General features: G+C 42.2%; 1 protein-coding gene across 3 annotated transcripts in view; it reads right to left on the minus strand.

Annotated features, from left to right (window-relative positions):
* Positions 1-2279: 2279 nt before the first annotated feature.
* The window catches only part of ACACB (acetyl-CoA carboxylase beta), a 109082-nt gene continuing 87297 nt past the window's right edge, over positions 2280-24064 (minus strand). For 2 of the 3 annotated variants that reach the window (XM_075276571.1, XM_075276570.1), the window contains 16 exons: positions 23815-23937; positions 20452-20721; positions 18555-18652; positions 16418-16538; positions 16090-16200; positions 15169-15312; positions 14755-14875; positions 14572-14668; positions 14384-14480; positions 10574-10709; positions 10278-10455; positions 7302-7414; positions 6712-6866; positions 6428-6598; positions 3956-4092; positions 2280-3654 (listed from right to left, as the gene is read on the minus strand). In XM_075276571.1, coding sequence (XP_075132672.1) covers positions 3528-3654; positions 3956-4092; positions 6428-6598; positions 6712-6866; positions 7302-7414; positions 10278-10455; positions 10574-10709; positions 14384-14480; positions 14572-14668; positions 14755-14875; positions 15169-15312; positions 16090-16200; positions 16418-16538; positions 18555-18652; positions 20452-20721; positions 23815-23937 — 2199 coding nt within the window. In that variant the 3' untranslated portion in view covers positions 2280-3527. Of the gene's footprint in view, positions 3655-3955; positions 4093-6427; positions 6599-6711; positions 6867-7301; positions 7415-10277; positions 10456-10573; positions 10710-14383; positions 14481-14571; positions 14669-14754; positions 14876-15168; positions 15313-16089; positions 16201-16417; positions 16539-18554; positions 18653-20451; positions 20722-23814; positions 23938-24064 lie in introns of those variants that run through there. The other variant, XM_075276572.1, reaches the window with a different exon arrangement.

Genomic DNA, 24064 nt, shown 5'->3' on the forward strand with positions numbered 1-24064 from the left:
ACAAGACCGCTCCGCAGACTGAAGAGCAGAAGCAGGTAAGCTTCTGCAGAAGAAATTGTGATTTTTCAAGTATTTAACCCCCTATCCTACGGGGTGCTGGGGGAGGGTTTTTTTTTATGTCTGTCTGGCCCTTCCTTGGGCTTGAGGACTGTTTTTTTTCCCACCCACCTTGAAATTCTTTCACGTGGGGGTTAATTGGAGCATTACAGTCTGTAGTGCTCCTATTAACCCCCAAGTGCAAGAATTGCAAGTGGGTGGGGGAAAAAAAAAAAAGTCCTCAAGCCCAAGGAAGGGCCAGAAATCCAGAAGCCCCCCCTCCCCCAGCAACCCCCCCCCCTCCAGCACTCCAACACAATAATGGTGTCTACCAGCTTTAACTGAGGTGCCATTTTATCGGCCATCGCATGCACCCGGAGCAAGATTCGGGGCCTGCGTGCATTTTTATGGCAGCCGGGAGCCTTGTGAGGCTCCAGCCTGTCATTCTATACTTTCTATTGTAGGCTACTCTATGTAGCCTGCAATAGAAATGCCGGATTTTTGAGATGCATGGCATTAGTAATCAGTCCCCTAGGCCCTAGCCATTAGCTGCTGTGTGCGGCCCTCGCAACAACCTCTTGTTAATCATGTGGCCCTCAGGGTACCCTGAGTTTGACATGCCTGTTGTGTAGTGAATAGGATAGTTTTTAAAATCTGATCTTCGATTATTAAAAAAAATCCCATTGACTTGCATTGGGATTAGAATTGGGATGAGGTTCGAATGATCAGAAATCTGATTTTAAAAATGATCCTGAAATCTCAAGATCAGCTTAACCCTAATCTGCAGATGTTACATTCTAGTGGCTACAGGACCTTTGATGACATCACATGACCTAATGACAAGCCAATCACAGAGCAGTAGCACTAAAGGACCCCCCCCCCCCTTCGTTTTAATTTATGCAGGTCCTTCCAGTTTTCTGTGCTCCGTGGACCCTGATTGGTGTATAAGAGCTGAAAGTCAGTTTATACTCGAGTATATACGGTATCAGTCCATAATAAAAGCTGGAATGAAACAACCACTCCTAGAATAATTTTAGTTAGCAATATATATCAAAAGCTGCTTCTTTGCGTCTTCAATTGTGCATTAACTATAAATGTAGTGCCATATGGAGCTTTCAATCATAACTTTTCTAGTTCTGCATTTCTCAGAATATAGATAAAAATAAACTAAGTGAACATTGTTTTTCCTGAACAGTTTCCCAACCGGGATCGATTTTGTTTGCCTATGTTATTATCACTTTATATATTATCAGTGTAGAGATTCTTTATGACCACACTTCCTACTTATTACGGAAATCCTATGATTTGTCTCCAATGTAACTACGTAGACAGGTGTCCAAAGTATTTTTCCCGTAACAGCAATTTCTTTTAACCTCTTGGAACCAGTTTTATTCTCTGACTAGTTTTCATTCTCACCTTCCAAGGGCCATAGCTTTATAAGGACCTTCAGTACCGTTCAATCACCCATGTCATGAGAGATGGGCAACCATGCCTCTGATCATTCACATGCCACAGAGTGAACAACAGAATATGGAACGCAGAGTGTTTTATACATTCAGTTCTCGTAAGCTTATTATCCAAGTCTAGTACCTGTGCTTCAGAAGGACTGAAAAAGGTAAAAAAAACAAAGAACCCAAACTAACAATTTGTCTCAAAGTAAAAATTTTAAACACGGCTTTTTTTTATTTTACTGCATGGAGGGAGCATATTTCTTGTCTGCCGAGCAGTTGCGAAACTGGCTCATACTCCTACAGTAGGGTTAGGCAACCTTCAGCACTCCCGCAGTTGTAAAACTACAACGCCCAGCTCGAGGCCTTTGATTTTGTTTTTGAGTGAATAGAGGGGGGTATCTTTCAAGACAATAATTATCTCCTGAGACGAATATCCAAAACTTTATTATTAAAAGTAAAGGGTTATGCAGGAAGTTAGATATTTTATTTATTTTCCATATACCCGGGGATATTATTTTAATAGTATTAATAAAAGTTACATTTTATGCCTTTTTTTGGAGTACAGTGAATTGAGACAGTTGATTCAAGTGGAAGTTTTGTTACAACTCCCAGCATGCATACTTGCTCTGCTGTTCTTGGAACTCCCATGGAAATGAATTGAGCATGTTGGGAGTTGTAGGTTCACAGCAGTTGGAGTGCTGAAGGTTGCTGAACCCTGTCCTAAGGCATCAAGAAGAAATTCCAGAACATTGTACACGCTGATTGTACTAAATATTGGTTTTAATGGAGTCCACTCAATAATTGAAGTGCGACACAAGTACAGATGAGAACAAAAAATATATAATTTTGGGATCCATCATATGTTTGAGAGGGTAAAGAAATGTGAAATAAACGACTAAAATCTTGATCATACATTCACATTTTATGCACAGACTCAAGTACAAACAATGCAATTGGAAAAATATTCATTTAAAATAGGTCTAAATTACATATCTGTGAGCCAACAATACATTACAATGACTATTTTAGTGGGTTGTGTTAAAAAAATAAAATAATGGTTCAATGCATGTATGCTGCAAACCTGGAAACCAGGTATTATTTATAGAAGCATCCAGACTAAATATCTAGACTCGTCTACATTACTATGTCTTCTAATCTGGGTTTTTACACTAAGTACACCGTAAAACCAACTGATGGAATATGAGGTCTTTAATGGAGTTGCACCAGGTAATAGCATATTCCTGAGATTCAGAGACCGAAAGTGTTCACGATATAAAGAATGACATGAGTTCTCTCTTCTCATTAAGGCCACATGCACATGACCAAGTGTGCAGCCAGAGGATTACAATGCTTTTTTTCCAATATTCATAGAGCAGGTCCTATCCTGCTGTATGACAATGGATCAGAACAGAACTCCCTACTGAAATTACTGACATCCAAGTGTCAGAGTGCCTTCCTGTAATAATAATAAAAAAAAAATTATATATCTATATCGGAACCCACTCGGCGTGAGGCCTTAAGTTGATCTCTATACTTGTGTTCATATAGTGACACTGATCTAGCACCATCACAATTACAGGTATGCCAACGTATTTTTAACATGTAACTACCTCCTACAATGGATTACATGATTAATACTGGGGTGAAGGTGAGGAAATAAAATGACATATACTGAATCAAAGTGCATTTTAAGGAAAACAGCAGCTTTTTGTGAACTATTTGCTTCAGCTTACAGGTTTGTGAATGTGGTTTAAAACACAAACGTATAATAAACTTATGAGCATTAAAAAAAAACAAAAAAAAACAAAACGATAAGACAGGTTTACAAGAATCACTTTGTTTAGCATAAAGCACTTGGTGTCAGTATCTTGTACCCTATAGGAGATACCAATTACTTTTTCAGTACATCCTTGAAAGGCACCTATTGGTAAATTTTGGTAATAGTTTCCGAGATCAATCTGGACAACAAGTTAAAGAATGTCTACACTAATTGTTAATGCAATGACTTTTAGTATCAGCCAATATTTCTTCGGCTTCATGTCAGCTGGTTGGTGTGTTTTCCATTGTTGATAGAAGTCTTGTTAGCTGGGCACGCTGTGCTGGTGTAATCTGCTGGGTCATATGGACAATGCAGTCCATTGTTATTTCTGGGTTAGCTAGGACCAGACTGTAGAAGATAAAACAAAGTTGAAAATCTACCATATTCAGAAAAAGTTTAAAATTTTTTTTGCCCAACCCTTAGGAAATATTTCATTAATCTGGACGTTACTTTCATTCAAACTGCAAGGCTGGCCATACACATTAGACATCTGTTGGTCAAATGCTTTCTTTTGTTGGCCAACAACTAGCTCTTATAACACCCCCATATAAACAAGTACAATTGACTAGGCCATATACTAAAGAATCCTCTGAGCAGTTACACTGATAAGGAGAAGGAAGGGGGGAGGGAGCACCTCTCTTACACTCACCCTCGGATATGCTTCAGGGCATAGTCCCTCTTCAGGTACTTTATGTTCTCCCGGATGGCAGATCTTGCACCATCTTCCTCTTGTAGATGTTTCTCCAGCCACTCCACCACTACTTGGTTATTGTCCCACAAGTATGCCTTGAGAGTACAAACAAAAAGTTAATTTAGCTTTTGCTTCTTCTCTCCAGATCTAATCAGAAAAAAAATATATATATATCCTAACACCAGTACACTGCAAAAACTATGCTCTCCAGTGCATCTAGTCATAAAGAGTATCTGTCACCAAGTACAAATGCTAAATCCTACACATTTCATTCTGTGACCCCGAACAATTTAGTGTTTTTCTTTTATTTTTTTTTTAAATTCATCCACCCATTTCAAAGATCTGACCTCTGGAAGGTTATAGCTCTGATTCTCCATGGAGGCCAGTAACCTTATGTTTTTCTATAAGAAAATAAAAGGTTCCAACCCACAAGAAGAATCAAAGCTATCTTACATATAATTTTCCAGGGCTGTATCTTTAGACCAGGTGAATGGGTTTTAAAAAGAAAAAACACCACATTGTTAAGGGGCAGTGAGAACCAAAGGATGTATCGTATTTAGCATTTTCTACCTTGTGACAAATCTTCTTTAAAGCAACCCTCAACCCTGCAAAACATGAATAAATATACCTGATTATTATGCCTTAAACATTTATAGGTTACTTACCTGGTGCTCTCCATCCTGCTGTTGCTTGTATTGCTCTGTTTGACTTCCAGTATGTTCTATTATTTTCACAGAATCTCTGTGGAGTGTTGTTTGTAAATCACTGAGTCACCCGTTTCACTACTATGACTTACAGAGAGAACTCCAGAGGAAGTCAGTGGCCATTGTATCACAGATCAGGTAGGGAGCTCAGAGGAGAAAATGAAGCAGACGCAGCAGAACAGAGGCTACCTTGTTTCCCCGAAAATAAGACTGTCTTATATTAAATTCTCTTCTGAAATATATGACCTGTCTTATTTTCGGGGGATGTCTTATGGAGCGGCGGACAATCGGCAGTCATGCCGGCGCTTCCTTAACGGAGTGCCGACATGACTGCCGGTTGTAGGTGGTGCAAGAGGTGGTGGTGGGGGAGTTTGCTAGTTACCTTCCCCATCTTCATAGCAGCGCTGGTGCTGCTGTTGGTCACGGTGGTGAAAGTGGTTGGCGGGGCTTAGCAGAGATTAGCGAGGCTTCCGGCGGTTGTGCCGGAGAGCCTCACTTAGTGGGCATTGCAGCAGGCTGAACGCTGTGCTCCGTGTGCACAGGAAAGCTGGCTGCCTCCTCTGCTGTGATACCACTGTTCTGGCTGCTGTGGGATGAGCTGGGAGAGTGGACTCCCCACAGCATACGATGCTTTCCGAGCTCATCTTACAGCAGCAGGAACAGTGGTATCACAGAAGAGGCAGAAGCCGGCATACCTGTGCGTACGGAACATCGTGCACAGTATTCTGCCGGCTGCAGTGTTTTTATGGGGATGTCTTTTATCGGGGGGTGCCTTATATTAGGCAATTTAACATAACCTCCCCCATGCCTTACTTTTGGGGGATGTCTTATTTTCGGGGAAACAGGGTAGCAGGAAAACAGACTCTATATAGGTTTAAAGGTCTTAGGGTGAATTCACACTGAGTAAACGCTAGCTTATTCTGAACGTAAAACACGTTCAGAATAAGCGGCGTCTAAAGCAGCTCCATTCATTTCTATGGGAGCGGGGATACGAGCGCTCCCCATAGAAATGAATGGGCTGCTTCTTTCACTCCGTGCAGTCCCATTGAAGTGAATGGGGAGTGCCGGCGTATACGGCAAGCTCTGCTCATGCCGGAGCGTACACGCCGGCACTCCCCATTCACTTCAATGGGACTGCACGGAGTGAAAGAAGCAGCCCATTCATTTCTATGGGGAGCGCTCGTATCCCCGCTCCCATAGAAATGAATGGAGCTGCTTTAGACGCCGCTTATTCTGAACGTGTTTTACGTTCAGAATAAGCTAGCGTTTACTCAGTGTGAATGCACCCTTATCCAGTTTCAGAAAATAAATCATTGTTTTCCTATATATTTCATGTACCAATTCCTCACAGTTTTCTAGATCTCTGTTGTCACTCATTCTCCTTACTTCCAGTGGATACAAATCAGTCCATGTCATGTGATGCACACACAGTGCACAGCTCGTTACTGTCACAGCACAGTAATCAGACATCTGCCTGGTAGCTGTGCACCTGTGTGGCCATCACATGATCAAGGATCATATACCACAAGACCATGGACTGTATAACACATGATCATGGACTGACTTGTATCCACTGGAAGTAAGCTGAATGACAGCAAGCAGATCTAGAAGAAATTGATACAGAAAGAAAATGAAGCTAGATAACTCTTTTAATGTATAGTCAATATTTTTTTAGCACAGTGGAGGGATGCATTAACTGCAACATGTAGAATTAAAAATATGGCACCTTCACAGCTCCTTCTGTCTCCATAAACCAGCGGCGAAGCATGGACTGGATGTGTATGTCACTGAGCTCACTATTTGCATGAAGGATCTCCCTCTTCACCACTTCTTCCAGGAGGAGGCGTCGCAGTCTCCAATACATGAAAGTCCTCGCCTCTTTCCACTCCAGAACATCCTGATTTTTAGAAGAGGACAAAATATTTTGGTCATAAAACCAATTAATAATTATGCAGGTAAGTCTACAATGCTGTGATGCAGAATCATATAATAATTAGAATCGCTCTTAACTGTAATGACTCCTTTCTCTTGCATTCTCCCAGGAGTATCGTGCAGATCTGCAAACTTCACAGCAATCTGGTGGTAAATGGGAAGCAGCTGTTCCTCTCTTGCCTTTAACTTACTTTCCAAGTTCTTACGCTCCAACTCTGATAGCTCAGGGGTACCTAAAGAAAGTTAAAGGAGTTATCTCCTGTACTCCATTAATTTAACACTATTAATGCAAAAAAACTTTGTTCTGCTGTGTCACTCGTCTCTGCTACTTTTATTTTGTATGCAAAGGAATGTCATTTAGTCTGGCTCTTGCCATCCCCACACTCAGTTGTGTGAGCGCCATGCACTACTGCTCTAGCATATGCTCAGTAGGAGAGAACGGAGACTGAATGTGAAACCAGGATCTGAGCTTCAGTAATGGCACACATGTGAATCTGGCTCTGTCAACTGCACAGTACAGGGATCCCTAAATTCCCCACCGAACAATAGATCCATGTGGTGTCTGGATGTCGTCCCCCACCGATCAGATATTTATAGACATGGATAGGCATTAAAAATAATTTTTAAAAAAATGAGTCAACCCCTTTAAATCTGGAGACTGGACTCACCAAGTTGTTCTACAATCTGGGTATAAATTGGGTCTAGCCTTCTCATAGTTTTAATAAGGTCTTTCCTTCTGAAGCGGATTTCCACAGTGCCCTCTGCTTCCAAAACACCACCTCTACAAAGACAGAAAAGATGGTTGTTTTATTTTGTACATGACGATTAAATACACTTACAGCAATTTGTTCTATACAGAAATCTGATACTATACTAAACATATTTTATAAAGCTCTACTACCTAGTAAAGTTTTGTGCTAATAATAAGCATATTTAGAGCAGCAGATTCAGTTACAGCATTTAGCCAATATAACAATGTTAGAAGGCAAAGATTTAAAATAAATAAATAAAAATATAAAAATCAACATATGGAACAAAATGTACCTGGGCATGTCTAATTGTTATACTTAAAATGGTTCTTCTACCACAAAAAACATCATGTATAACTTGCTCCTTTAAATAAATGATTTAATACCTTGGATTTTTGGAGTTTACAACAGATGCAACTGAACAACACTATGGGGGAGGGGGATTATGGTATACTTGACTGTGAACTGTAATTGGCTTCACGACTTATGCTACCAGGAAGAGCTAAAAATAGATAAAATGCTATTTTCAGATATAACTACACTTTCAACTTATTCTGTATTCCAAATGTAGATGCTGGATATTTTGTTAGGCTGTCCAATAGTAGGATCTTCACATGTATGTTGATACATAAGTTTTAGGTTAAAGAGAGTCTGTCAGCAAAAAAATTGAGATATAAATTAATCACAGAACCTTATAGGGTTATCAACATACACTCACCGGCCACTTTATTAGGTACACCATGCTAGTAACGGGTTGGACCCCCTTTTGCCTTCAGAACTGCCTCAATTCTTCGTGGCATAGATTCAACAAGGTGCTGGAAGCATTCCTCAGAGATTTTGGTCCATATTGACATGATGGCATCACACAGTTGCCGCAGATTTGTCGGCTGCACATCCATGATGTGAATCTCCCGTTCCACCACATCCCAAAGATGCTCTATTGGATTGAGATCTGGTGACTGTGGAGGCCATTGGAGTACAGTGAACTCATTGTCATGTTCAAGAAACCAGTCTGAGATGATTCCAGCTTTATGACATGGCGCATTATCCTGCTGAAAGTAGCCATCAGATGTTGGGTACATTGTGGTCATAAAGGGATGGACATGGTCAGCAACAATACTCAGGTAGGCTTTGGCGTTGCAACGATGCTCAATTGGTACCAAGGGGCCCAAAGAGTGCCAAGAAAATATTCCCCACACCATGACACCACCACCACCAGCCTGAACTGTTGATACAAGGCAGGATGGATCCATGCTTTCATGTTGTTGACGCCAAATTCTGACCCTACCATCCGAATGTCGCAGCAGAAATCGAGACTCATCAGACCAGGCAACGTTTTTTCCAATCTTCAATTGTCCAATTTCGATGAGCTTGTGCAAATTGTAGCCTCAGTTTCCTGTTCTTAGCTGAAAGGAGTGGCACCCGGTGTGGTCTTCTGCTGCTGTAGCCCATCTGCCTCAAAGTTCGACGTACTGTGCGTTCAGAGATGCTCTTCTGGCTACCTTGGTTGTAACGGGTGGCTATTTGAGTCACTGTTGCCTTTCTATCAGCTTGAACCAGTCTGGCCATTCTCCTCTGACCTCTGGCATCAACAACGCATTTCCGCCCACAGAACTGCCGCTCACTGGATGTTTTTTCTTTTTCGGACCATTCTCTGTAAACCCTAGAGATGTTTGTGCGTGAAAATCCCAGTAGATTAGCAGTTTCTGAAATACTCAGACCAGCCCTTCTGGCACCAACAACCATGCCACGTTCAAAGGCACTCAAATCACCTTTCTTCCCCATACTGATGCTCGGTTTGAACTGCAGGAGATTGTCTTGACCATGTCTACATGCCTAAATGCACTGAGTTGCCGCCATGTGATTGGCTGATTAGAAATTAAGTGTTAACGAGCAGTTGGACAGGTGTACCTAATAAAGTGGCCGGTGAGTGTAGTTTACAATGATTTATTTCTTATTCAAGATCGTAGCTCCATTCTTGTAAAAATTGTCCATTTATCTCTATGCAAATGACCAGAAAGGGGCTTTACAGGCCATTGCTTTCCATCAATGGGCTTTACTAACTGCTGCTCAGCTCAGCCCTGTGCATGTTGGATGTCATCACACTATACCCGGAAATGAAGGAAGCTGGCTTCAGATGTGGGTAGCTGAAGCCAGCTTCCTTCACTTCTGGGTGCAGTGTGTCATCATCTGACATGCACAGTACAGTTAGTAGGAGGATCTGAGCAGCATTTAGCAGACAGTAAAGCCCATTGACTGAAAGCAACGCTTCTTTTTTGCTAATTTGCATAAAGATAAAAATCGATTCACACGTATTTCAATGGGAGAAACAGCACCATGGGATGTCCTAAAAGCAGTCCCAAGGGGTAGCAATTACACAGGCATGCAAACAACCTAGCGCACCAACTCTTGCAGAACCTTATGACACAAGTTGGCATTGACAGAGGCCACAGAATGGATCTGGTAGAACTTGGTGAAAGTTATCAGGATTAACAGCCTTAAATACTAATGTGATATTTGGAATCCCTGGTTTGTTTGGGCTTGGGGTAGACTGTATATTTTACGTATTCTTTGGCAGCTAGGTCTTCAGGGGTTTATACTGGCTGTTGGCTGGATTCTGTACTGTTGAGCTACAAATAAATAATAAGCTGACTGAGGTGTCATTTTGGAGTGGATCACTTGTCCCAGAAGTGGCATCCAGGTCCAGCGATTCACTAATGTGACAGACAGGTGGTTATTGAAGGTTCCAAGGCTTGTCATAGCATACCCTTAAATTACAGGCTGTGCTAGGTAGACAGACAGACTCTTTGTAACTACTCTCACATAGGATATTTGACATTAAGTTTCTAAACCAGGCAACCCTTTTAAAGTGCTTTCAAAGTAAGGTCTACCCACCTGCTGTCTTTGTCGGCATAAAGCTCCATGTAGAGAGGATTAATTGTAGGATCAATGACAACCCAAGATCCGCCTCTCAGCTCAGCATATGGTGGGATGTACACCAAAACGGGCTGCTTGAACTCTCTAAGGCTGTCCACAATGTATGCCCCAAACTTCAGCACCTGGTCATACATATCTGTAAAAGGAAATATATGTTAAACTTAAATGTTCTACAAGCAAGGTAGAAAGACCATATCAAAATTAGAGAATGAGTTGGAGATGGAATTGAAATAATTATAGTGCTTCACACTTACCCTTCATACCACCAGAAAATCCCCTCCAGTTAGCGAAGATGATTATTGGCAGCCCCTCACGATTGAAATCTTTTATTGCCTGTGCAGTTTTAAATGCTGAATCTGGGAACCATACCTGCCCAGCCTGCTGGATTATCTGAAAAACATCATGTATTGAAAAGGTTTAGATCTGTTGGTCTTGATGGTTCTTCCACTTCAATTTTTCAATTTTAGCTTTGTGAAAGGTATTACGGTACTATTCCGTTATCGGGCCAGCAGCAGCGCAGTTCAGCAGCAGCTTTCGGGACAGCAGTTCAGCAGCGGGAATTACAATGACATCCGAGGACTGCTGGCCCGATGCTTGTGCCCAGTAACCAGTACATCGATGACCCCCCTCCCCCATCCTTCTCCTCCTGCCAGTGCTGCCCCCCAGCTCTCCTTACATCTTCCCCGTACCCTCTCCCCGCCACACGACTAGGCCTCACCTCAGCGCTAGTACCGAGACCGAAAGGAAAGACACCGGGGCTCAATCCAGGCCCTGACAAGAAACACGCCGACTATAGGAACGGTGAGCTACAGCGAGCCGGAGGGACAAACTTTCTGCAGCGTCCGGCGGCTATCTAGTAGCATTCATTGCTCAAGATTTACGGTGAGGCCTATTACAGGGAGAGGGTACGGGGCAGATGTAAGAAGAGCTGGGGGGCAGCACTGGAAGGAAGAGGAGGATGAGGGCATCGATCGATGTACTGCCTACTACACACAAGCACGGCCTCTATCATCGGGCCAGCATCGGCTTAGTCATGTGGCGGGGAGAGGGTACGGGGTAGATGTAAGGAGAGCTGGGGGGCAGCACTGGAAGGAGGAGGAGATGGAGGGGGGGTCATTGATGTACTGGCTACTGGGCACAAGCATCGGGCCAGCAGTCCTCGGATGTCATTGTAATTCCCGCTGCTGAACTGAACTGCTGTCCCGAAAGCTGGTGCTGAAATGCGCTGCTGCTGGCCCGATAACGGAATAGTACCGGTATTACTACTGTGTGATTTGAGGGCATGCGTGTTACATCCCAAACCAGTTACCATAAGACATGCACACAATACAGATACTGCTTTTAACGTCTGAAAGGGTCTACTCTTACCTATAGATTAGAGAGGCAAAGGAGTATATGAGCTCAGTGCAAATCCTAATAGGCAGCTCATCTGTTTTTATCAGCCTTTTAGTTTGCTCCCTGCTTCACCATTGTACTTAACTCATTAGTCTCTAATGAGCTGGAGCTGGGGCAGCCCAGACAACAAATGCAGGACTGTCCTACTGTCCCAAGGGGGATCTCCATCTAACCAAGTGCACCATTGGCCCTATGGTTAAAGCAGCTGTGACCACATCTATAACAAATCAAAATACTAAAAATAAATTGCCTGGACCCTTCAAGTCCATAGTAAAGATTTACTGGTGCCCTCTGCTTCATAGCTGCCACTATTTGTCTATTGTGGAGCTTTTAATGTTTAGAACATTACCCCCTAGTTACATAATAAACACTAAGTAGGTCGGAGTCTGGCTCCTGTGTTGCTTGAACAGTTTCACACAGTTCTTTTTTGAGTATATGATAATGTGCTACTGAGCAGGCTATAGAAATGTAATATACATCTGTTCTTCAACTGCATGCTTTATACAGCTCTGCACTAAAATAGAAACACACACCTTAGCACTGTATACATAGCATTCATGCTCAAAAAGCAACTTTTTGAAAAATAACCAAACACCTGAGTGTCAAAATTTATCCTATTAATATTATAAATGTGAAAGTTTGTGAGTTTGTGGGTTTGTGTGTTTGGATGTTTGCATGTTCGGATGTTTGTTCCCAATCACGGAAAAACCGCTCCACCGATTCGGCTGAAATTTTCCACAAACATAGTTAATACACCCGATTAAACAATAGGCTACTTTTCGTCACAATAGCGCACATACGTTTGTGCCAGGACCCCCACAAAACCCAAACTCACACCACCATCTCTGCAATCTCACACACTTTGGACCATAGCAAGCCACAAAATTCATATTGCCCTCTACAGCCTCGCCCCTAACCCCACACAATCTCATATACATATACTTTACCACTTTGCCCCTCACCTTAACGATACTCCAGGAGGCTCTCTTTAACGCTCCGGAGCAGCCATGTTTGCCGACCCCCACCGCTCTGACAATCCGCGACACCCCCCACCCATGTCAATACCCCTAGGCGGTCTAAAAAAATGCAAAAATTTTTTTTTAAAAAAAGTAAAAAAAAAAGTATAAAAAAAAAATAAAAAGGATTAAAAATTCAAATCACCCCCTTTTCCCTAGAACACATATAAAAGTAGTTAAACACTGTGAAACACATACATATTAGGTATCCCCACGTCCGAAATTGCCCGCTCTACAAAGCTATACAAATATTTTTCCTGTTCGGTAAACGCTGTAGCGGGAAAAATGGTCAAAAGTGCCAAACCGCTGTTTTTTCACTGTTTTGATTCTGATAAAAATTTGAATAAAAAGTGATCAAAGCAATAACATGTCCCGAAAATGGTAGAACTACAAAGTACACCCGGTCCCGCAAAAAAAGACGCCCTATACATCCCCGTACACGCACGTATAAAAAAGTTACGGCTGTTGGAATATGGCGACTTTTCAAAAAAAAAAATTTTAAACACAGTTTTGGATTTTTTTTGAGGGGTCAAAATGTAAATAAAACCGTATAAATTTGGTATCCCCAGAATCGTAAGGAAACACAGAATACAGGGGACAGGTCATTTTGGTTGCACAGTGAACGCCATAAAACCAAAGCCCGTAAGAAAGTCGCAGAAATGCATTTTTTCTTCAAATCCACCGCATTCTGAATTTTTTCCCTGCTTCCCAGTACATTATATAGAATAAATAATGGTGGCATCATGAAGAAAAATTTGTCCCAGGAGAAATTAAGACCTCATATGACTCTGGGAGCGGAGAAATAAAAAAGTTATGGGGTTTAGAAGGAGGGGAGTCAAAAACGAAAATCAAAAAATGCCATCTGCGGAAACTTCAAATACTTCTGTCCCAAAGTCACTATGTAAAGTTTCTCACAACACCGTATATATAGCAGCTCAAATACAAATTAACTTCAACACAAAAGTCTCACGTATTCTCTGAATTACAGCAAAAACAAGATACAAACTTACATTTCATATCCCATCCCTTATACACAGTACGAAAACCTTACCCATGCCTGTATATACCCACTGCTACAATCACCGCAGACGAAGTCGCGGGTACCAGCTAGTTCATTTATATTTTTAATGCCAGAAAACTGGTGTAAGTGTTTTGATAAATTCTCACACTGTATATAGTCAAACTGTGGTGCTAAGTACTGACAAATGTCAGTAGCAGATTTCAAACACAGGACATTAGGAAAGTTAAAGGATTTGCCTCATTAAAGACACTTATCCCCTACCCGTTGTTCCATTCACTGCTATGGGGCTGCTGGGACAACAAACTCTGGCAGCCCTATAACAGTGAAAGAAGTGCTGGTCACGCATATTCACTGGCGCTTCAGCCAGAAAGGAGGCATTCTCCCAATTGCTGGTGGACCTAGTGACAACTCTAGGGATAACTGGGATAAGTGTCTTTAATGAGACATCTCTGTTAACTGCACACTAGCTATTTATGATCAAATTTTAACTAAGGACTGAAGGGTCACTTAAAGAAAACCACAAAAAGATAGGAAAATGTATTCAGAGGGAGCATGAAGTGGCAGATAAACACTTCATGTAGTGTCAAATTTGGCAGTCTATAAAATTAAAAAGTCACATGATGACAAAGTACCTTCGCTTCTGATTCAGGGTTTGCAGGATCAGCTGGTACTGCCATCTCTACAGTCCGGGTTTCTACAGCGATAACTCCCAATGGTATTCCTCCTAACCTAAAAGAGAAACCACAAATGTCATATCCCCCTGTAAGTGATACAATTTTGTGTCAAATGCAACAATATATTACTGCCTCTGTGGTCATACCTTGCCCGTCCCACCACTGCAGTCTGTGCCCAGCGTTGCATAATCTCCTTGAAGCTTCCATTATCAAAGAAACCACTCTGCCATGTCCCTTTGACAGCTAGATTGATATAAATGAGTTATTATGTAGTATTAAAACCTATTATTACTTTCTAAAGGAGAGGGAGATCTAGATTGTGAACATACTAGGATGAGGTCTTCCAGCAAGCATCCAGCGGGGATCATATGGAGCCTTTGTTGGAATAAATTCAATATGACGGTCAATTGGGTCAGAAGGTGTGATGACAGGGACCGGGCTGTTTTTGTCCTTGAGATATAGGTAAACACACAAATGTAAGAGGCTGTATTTACATTTAACAAGACTTCAATAAATATATGACTTTCTTTAGTAAAAGTCCCCCATCAAAAATATATGTACATTGAAGCCTTTGAGATGACCATCCAAAATTTCAGTAAAAAAAGGTCCTCTAGAGCTGTAGGACTCTCAAAGTTAGCAAGTATATGTAATATACTATGAGTGGTGAGGGAGTGTAAAAGTGAAAAATGAAATAAGAATCTGCTATGACATAGACGTAGTTCATCTAGAGAAAAGAATCTAACCTTTGGCATGTAGGACAGCCATTGCAGAATGGTATACACTCCTTCAAAATCATCAGGAACCATAGTGTGAGACACCCCATTGTTACACATGATCTGCACTCCTCCCAACTGGTTATTAGAAGTGTATACTTCCCGGCCAAGAACCTAAGGACAGAAATATTTCAGCAAAATATTATTTATATATATATATATATATATATATATATATATATATATATATATATATATATATATATTAAAAATATCTAACTTTACTCATCTTTTTTTAAAATGCTTGCTAACTTTCCATGAACTATATATGTCTGGTCACGTGGCAATTACCTCTACAACGTATTGGTATGTCCTTCCAGAGACTGCTGCTGCATAAGATTATGCAACTGCAGAAGAGGGGAGATGGCTGTGAGTGACAGACTCACTTTCCAAAGATGGTTTACCATCATCCCTGCATTCCCTATTGCTGTACACAGTGTGTTCAAAAAGGACATTAAGTAATTAAAGAAATATTAGGAGTTTTCTGATATCTTCCTAAAGGGAAGTAAAACTATTATAATGACAAGAAACATTGTACTTAAATATTACATACTCATAATGTCTCTATGAAAAACATACAAATATAGTTCCCTGTAAAAAAAAAACGTGCATACAACGATAAAATCAATATATGTTACTTCCCATCACATATCATTAATTAATTTATGGTGTGGCGGGTCTTGCACATTTTTATTTGGTTTTTAAATCCCATTCATTGTAGCTAGTTAAAATATAAATTTTTGTACTTTTCTAGTATACTTAGGATATGCGCTTTTTCCTTTGGTTCCCTTATGAATAAATGCTTGACCAGTCACACCTAGGCGGTTTATTTACTAAATTATTGGTGGTATATCCAAACATAACTATTCAGGGAATAAAACTATGACTCACCTTGTTCAGGGCACCTGCACCTGTCAAAATAATGTGGGAATTCTCCACTTGTATAACACGCTGACCCAGTCTCACCAAGTAGGCTCCTATTCCAATTGCACGACATGTGACCTTAAGGAAAGCAGAGAACGCAAATTATTGTATTCGCAATGCAATATTATAGAATTTTAATGCTGAATGTCCAAACCAGAAGTCTGTACGCGAAAAATGTGATCCAATCAGAGAAACATGAAAAGCACACATTAGGGAGCACCGCTTAAATTAAAGAGAATCTCATGGTCAAATGAAGGCGTTTACACCATAGATCAATAGGCATAAGAATACTTACCATGCTGATGGTTATAATTTCATCATATGCCAGAGATGACTCCCCAGCAATCGTTCCTGATCCTCTCAGATTTTCTACTCCAATGCCTTCCTCTTTTCCAATTATATCAGTCAGAACATATCTGTTGGAGCAAAACAATGTCACAAGAGACTTAATGAATCACATACAGTCCCCCAAAAATATTACATTCACTGGTCAAAAGTAGAGATGAGCGAACACTAAAATGTTCGAGGTTCGAAATTCGATTCGAACAGCCGCTCACTGTTCGAGTGTTCGAATGGGTTTCGAACCCCATTATAGTCTATGGGGAACATAAACTCGTTAAGGGGGAAACCCAAATTCGTGTCTGGAGGGTCACCAAGTCCACTATGACACCCCAGGAAATGATACCAACACCCTGGAATGACACTGGGACAGCAGCGGAAGCATGTCTGGGGGCATAAAAGTCACTTTATTTCATGGAAATCCCTGTCAGTTTGCGATTTTCGCAAGCTAACTTTTCCCCATAGAAATGCATTGGCCAGTGCTGATTGGCCAGAGTACGGAATTCGGCCAATCAGCGCTGGCTCTGCTGGAGGAGGCGGAGTCTAAGATCGCTCCACACCAGTCTCCATTCAGGTCCGACCTTAGACTCCGCCTCCTCCGGCAGAGCCAGCGCTGATTGGCCGAAGGCTGGCCAATGCATTCCTATGCGAATGCAGACTTAGCAGTGCTGAGTCAGTTTTGCTCAACTACACATCTGATGCACACTCGGCACTGCTACATCAGATGTAGCAATCTGATGTAGCAGAGCCGAGGGTGCACTAGAACCCCTGTGCAAACTCAGTTCACGCTAATAGAATGCATTGGCCAGCGCTGATTGGCCAATGCATTCTATTAGCCCGATGAAGTAGAGCTGAATGTGTGTGCTAAGCACACACATTCAGCACTGCTTCATCAAGCCAATACAATGCATTAGCCAGTGCTGATTGGCCAGAGTACGGAATTCGGCCAATCAGCGCTGGCCAATGCATTCTATTAGCCCGATGAAGTAGAGCTGAATGTGTGTGCTAAGCACACACATTCAGCACTGCTTCATCAAGCCAATACAATGCATTAGCCAGTGCTGATTGGCCAGAGTACGGAATTCGGCCAATCAGCGCTGGCTCTGCCGGAGGAGGCGGAGTCTAAGGTCGGACCTGAATGGAGACTGGTGTGGAGCGATCTTAGACTCCGCCTCCTCCAGCAGAGCCAGCGCTGATTGGTCGAGTTCCGTACTCTGGCCAATCAGCGCTGGCCAATGCATTCTATTAGCCCGATGAAGTAGAGCTGAATGTGTGTGCTTAGCACACACATTCAGCTCTACTTCATCAGGCTAATAGAATACATTGGCCAATCAGCGCTGGCCAATGCATTCTATTAGCTTGATGAAGCAGAGTGTGCACAAGGGTTCAAGCGCACCCTCGGCTCTGATGTAGCAGAGCTGAGGGTGCACAAGGGTTCAAGTGCACCCTCGGCTCTCCTACATCAGAGCCGAGGGTGCGCTTGAACCCTTGTGCAGCCTCGGCTCTGCTACATCAGAGCCGAGGGTGCGCTTGAACCCTTGTGCACACTCTGCTTCATCAAGCTAATAGAATGCATTGGCCAGCACTGATTGGCCAGAGTACGGAATTCGGCCAATCAGCGCTGGCCAATGCATCCCTATGGGAAAAAGTTTATCTCACAAAAATCACAATTACACACCCGATAGAGCCCCAAAAAGTTATTTTTAATAACATTCCCCCCTAAATAAAGGTTATCCCTAGCTATCCCTGCCTGTACAGCTATCCCTGTCTCATAGTCACAAAGTTCACATTCTCATATGACCCGGATTTGAAATCCACTATTCGTCTAAAATGGAGGTCACCTGATTTCGGCAGCCAATGACTTTTTCCAATTTTTTTCAATGCCCCCAGTGTCGTAGTTCCTGTCCCACCTCCCCTGCGCTGTTATTGGTGCAAAAAAGGCGCCAGGGAAGGTGGGAGGGGAATCGAATTTTGGCGCACTTTACCACGTGGTGTTCGATTCGATTCGAACATGGCGAACACCCTGATATCCGATCGAACATGTGTTCGATAGAACACTGTTCGCTCATCTCTAGTCAAAAGGTATAACGTACCTGGATTCACCTTCGTCTTCTACATGTTCACAATGCACAGAATTCAGAGAGCTGATGCGGGTGTAGTCTTGAGGTGTCAGATACAAATACTTGAAGCCCTGAAGAGACACAAAGCTAGTTATTTCAATGAAAGGAACTGGCACTATTTATGCTAAGGTTCACACTTGCTTCGGGTATCAGTCTGCTGCCAAACTGGATTGGTCCAAAAAAGGATTCCAAACACTTAACACACCAGATACCCAAAGCAGTCTTTTTAGTTATACAAGGTTCAACATAGAAATCTTATCAGCTTAAAAAGCAGTTTCCCCGCACAAACCCACGGACCTAATAGACTAGAATGGGTTCCAACGTGATTTTGCTGATTTTATATTGAAATCAGCGGAGAGAAAAGAGTCCTCCTTGTATTCGTCAATGGGTGTCCGTCAAAAGAATTGTTTGTGTCATTCCCCCCCCCCCCCCTCCTTCTTCATTCTCGGCATGTGTAGAGGGAAAAATGGATTACAAAATGGACACAAACAGATTGTTATCCATTGGTAATCAGTTTGTGACCTGCTTCCATAGAACTCAATGTTAAACAAGCACAAATTTGTTGCTGTCCATCTGGTATTTTTTGAACGGAGAAAAAGTCCTGCAAGTTCAACTTTTTACTCTGCCCAAGAGTGAATACCAGATGGAAATGCTCCAAATGTACACCTGCAGATGGTTTTTTACAACCCATTGGAGTCAATGGGTTTTAAAACGAACCGATCAAAATCAGTTTGAGGAAATTCAGAATTTTGAAAACGGATTTGAACCCAACCTTTGCCAACTGAAATATAAATTAAACACTATTAGGGGGATATCGTCACTCCTTGGGGAGAGACCACCATATAGGTGTGTGGAGACTTAAGCCTTTATTGGTTTGCAACACTGAGGCACCTGACTTCCTAATTACATCTTGGAAGACAGATTTGCATATTCTTCCCATGGTCACTTGACACTAGGCATTTGAGCCTCTCCGTCCACCATTCCGCTTAAAATAGTGGACGGAGAGGCTCAAATTTCAGCGGAAAACTGGCGTACCCCATTATAGTCTAGGGAGTCCATGGGTTTGCGTGTTTAACCGCATTTTAAGTGGATAGAGTTTCTCTCTTTCATGTCCCCAAGTAGACCTGAAGGATGGAAATCCGAATGCTAGTGTGAACCTAAGATGTAAATAAAGACAAATAGTCGCACAAGGCTTGGATAAAAAAACAAAAACCTAAAAAGCAACACACAAATCAAATCAAAACAAACAGGCTTTATTGGCACATCCGAATAGATATTTGGCATTGCCAAAGCTAGTAAAGTGGGGGTGGGGTGGGGGGGTGTTTGATTTGGGGTATTACAGTCCGTGGAGTCTCATCTTCCTCTTAGTTGGTGGCCGCTATATGGGGAGGTGGGCTATCAACCATATCCAATAATCAGAATGGACAGCTTGACATACAATTCAAAATACCACAAATACTGCAGGAAGGGAAAGGGTTAAGAAGGGAGGATAGAACTTCAGAGATTGTAGGTTCCAAAGGCCTACTGTTTAAGATGGGGGCTACTTGGGAAGGAGCAATCCATGGGGCAATTCATATCACGTCCAATAATTCCACAGCATTCAGCATTAATTTGATTAAGTTTAGCAAGGGAGGCGATGCCTGTCACCAGCAACAGTTATAAGGCATGTAAGGCACTTCACTACATGTAAAAAATCAACCTGGGGGGTCCATGTTTTACATTGCATACTATTTGAAAAACTAACTCTGTAGTTGATGCCAAACAAAATCAACAAGTGTCCCCAGTTTTTTACTGACTCAAATGTAACAAGTAATTCAGCACACACATCAGGTCTCTTAGGGTAGTTTCCATAGAACACTGTACAACTCACTTTGTAAGGGTCAGCGGGATCAATCCAAGCTACATGAAACATGTGTCTGAGCTCCTCTGCCAGTCCTATCCGGGCACCACTATTAGCTGCAATATATATTCGAGGAACCCCTTCCGTCCTAGCAAGCTCTGAAGCTCGCAGAAAAAGCATATCTTCCTGTGGGCCAAAAGAACCAATCTTGTACGTGATATCATTGCAGATTACAATTATGTCACGTCCTTTCGGGTATTCAGGAGTTTTAATCTTCATCTTGAAAGCAACCATTCCAACCTAAGAAAGAGGGAGACAAAAGAGATGACTTTTTATTGTTTCTGTCACTCTCTTATCGTACATTAGGTGTGAACATCACACATCAACCTAAAAATGTATTGTATTAAAAAATGGATTTCTTGCTTATTTCATTGGGGAAAGGAGGGGGCAGCACTATGGGATGTCATAAAGCAGTCTCAGAGGGTTGGAATTACATAACCATGTTAGCCACTCCCTGCAGGAAGGCCTTCATCTGAGGGTAGGTGGTCAGGGTCTTCTGAATAAGATTGAAAAGGGCAGGCACCTGCCCTTTAAATGAAGAAAGGCCAAAACCTTGATCCAGACCGGATTGGAGAAGAACCAAGATTCTGGGAAGAGAAAAGGAGATTGGATGGAAATTATTAGTCTCACATCACTGCATGTAGGCCTTCCACATAGACCTTAACAGACTGGGGTTTTCATGCCTCGAGCATGGTCTGGATAACAAGCTCCGAAAAACCAAACCTCAGAACCGCGGTTTCAACCACCAAGCCATTAAACGCAGTTGAAGTAAGGTGGGATGAAACAGGAAGAGGCCAAAAGGTGTTGACGAGTAGGAACAAGAGAACCTCTGTCATGGCAACTCCTCTAAAGTGGAGAATGAGGGATACCATGCCTTGAACAGCTGAGGCCAGCCCAAAGGGGAGTGCGAAAAACGGGTAGATGATGCAAATTCCCCACAAAATACAGAGCTGCTGGCTCAGCATGACTGGAATGTGGAGGTAGGCATTGCAAATATTGATGGACGACAAAAATTCACCCATCTCCTGGGGTGTCACCACTGGGAACGTCATGTGAAACCTATGGACACTGACAAACCAGTTGAGCATCGCCTGGTCCAGGACGGGGCGAAGGGACGGAGTGATCTTCCTTGGGAAAGGTGAAATAAAAGCCCTGGAAACGCTCAAGTGGGGACAGGGACAACAACACCCTACCGTTGTAGAGCAGAGTCGACTAAAAAAAGAAAAAAAATGTAGCCAATGGAAGATAGCAAAGTGGATGAGGAAAAAAAAACAAAAAAACTTTTGTGAGGAAGGTAGGAGAATTCGATAGATCCAGGCATCGTTGACGCTGCAAGACCTTTATCCACAGAAGGGCATCTTGGTGCAGGACTGCCAGGCATGCTTTGACTTGGAGGGCTTCTTGGAGCGGAAATCCCACGAAGGCTGTCCTCCGGAGCAAGAGTTGGAGCCATGAAAGGAGCAAAAACGTTGAGAATAGCTGGAGGAGGGTAGCTGGCATTTACAATGCCTCCGAGGGAGGAGAGAGCTTGAAGCAATAAGCTTCTCTAGGTCTTTGCCAAAAAAATCAGCCCTGTTCACCGCAGGAAAGGAAGGGCCATAAACGCCTTCTTAGAGGTGGATTCAGTATTCCACGAACAGATCCAAACAGCAAAACAGATTGCCAAGCTGCTTCTACAGAGCATGAGTGGGGGTCAGTAACTAAACTTCACCAGCAATGGATGTCTTACAGACAGGCTCTCGGGAAAGGGGGGGGATGATTAGTAGAGGCAAAAAGATCTCCTGGATAACATGTACTTAAAAAGGGGGAGTTAGTCAGATGTCTTTACCTGATCTGCAGTCTTTGGGCGCCACCGGATCACCCCCTTGGGGTCAGCGGCATATCTGCAGCTGAAGAGGCAGTAGGGGCTGGGTCACTGCGAGGCGCATTGTGAAAGAGCACAACACCCGCAGGTGGGGAGCAAAAACTATGCCAGGTAGTATCTGCCTCCCATGGATTCTAGGCTAAAACTGGCTAGCATACTGTGTGTGGAGAGGATATAGCCCAGAGTCAGAGCTGACCTCTTACGTTATTCCAAGTTTCTGCCTCCTGGCTAAGTCTATATCTATGGTCCAATGAAATGTGTGAAATATGCACTGTAATCCAGAAAAAAAACAAAAAACAAAAAACAGTTGAAGGTGGTGTAAATTTTTTTACGTTGAGGTGGTAAATAAGAATTAGATTCTGCTGATCATATTTCTTGATACAAGAGAGAAAGTTTATTAGCAGTAGTCTTAAAAGCATTTTTCAGGTTACAGTAAGTGAATGGTATTATCCCTGTCTGGAATTAATGACCCTCCTAAGAAAAGCTCCCTCGGGCAGGGGAAACATGGGGTGAAATGGCAGTGAGTTACAACTGCGGAAAAAAAACCCCCTACAGCGCAAAGTGTCTTGGGGTACGCTCACACAGTTTTTTGCAGCGGAATTTGAGGCAGAACCTACTGCAGAAGGCACCTTCCAATTCTCCCATTCAAATCAATGGGAATAAGCAGCAGATTTTTTTTTACTCTAGCTGATTTTTTTCACATAGAAGAAAAAATGAAGCATCATGATCCATTTTCAGGTGGATTCCAACTTGCAAATCCATTGATGAGAATAAAAGCAAAAGCTGCTGCAAAAAAACAGCTAATGTTTTTTTTTCCATCTCTTATTCATCTCATTGGGCTTTACAGACAAAAAAAAATAGATCATGATGTTCTCTTTTCCCCCTCTGGCTGAAAAAAAAAAAAAAAATTGTACAGGAAAAAAAAAATCTGCTCCGTACTCCCACTGGAATGAAGAGTTTGGAGGGTTTTTTTTTTGAGGTGGACTTCACTGCAAAAACTAGTCTGCAAAAAAAACCTCTGAGTGAACTTACCCCTACTAATAGTCCGTTTGACCCTATGCAATGAAAAGGCTGAAAACTGGGGCCAGCAATCTGGCATTTGCAACAAGAAACCATTCATGAAAACCAGCTGATCTCTGTGGTTAGGTGCTTCTGGGGACATCCTGCAGCAGACCTGAACCTTGTGTCCTTAACTTAAACGGACCTTACAGGTTAGATTAAATTTATCTGATCCTACTGATATTAACAGGGCATACTGACATTCCCATAACATCAGATGTGACACGATCTACTGGCAATATGGGGCTCTGTAAATAATGTATGTTTATCAAAGGCATGAATGTTTATATTAGGAAACCACAAGACTGCTGTCAGATATGCTATTGTTTGGCTGACAGCGAATGTGCACCAGATTGCTTTGCCTTCTCTTGAATGCATTAATAGCTAAACAAACTGATAGAATGTATTACCTCATTTCCACCAGGTAATCTGTTTAGCTGAACCAACTGACCCTGGTTGTCGAGGACCAATTCCGTATAGGTGAGAATATCTGAGGCACGAGGTTCTCCTGGTCCCCACAGTTTAAATAAAGCCTGAAACCAGACAATGCAAAACTTAATATAACTAGTAACAATCAAGCTGTAAAACCAAAGCCACAAGTTACTACTTGTATCTGTTTGCAATTAGAACTAATATAATGCAAAGTTGCATCTTTAATCT

This window comes from Leptodactylus fuscus, chromosome 1, assembly GCF_031893055.1.
Source record: "Leptodactylus fuscus isolate aLepFus1 chromosome 1, aLepFus1.hap2, whole genome shotgun sequence".
Classification (NCBI taxonomy): domain Eukaryota; kingdom Metazoa; phylum Chordata; class Amphibia; order Anura; family Leptodactylidae; genus Leptodactylus; species Leptodactylus fuscus.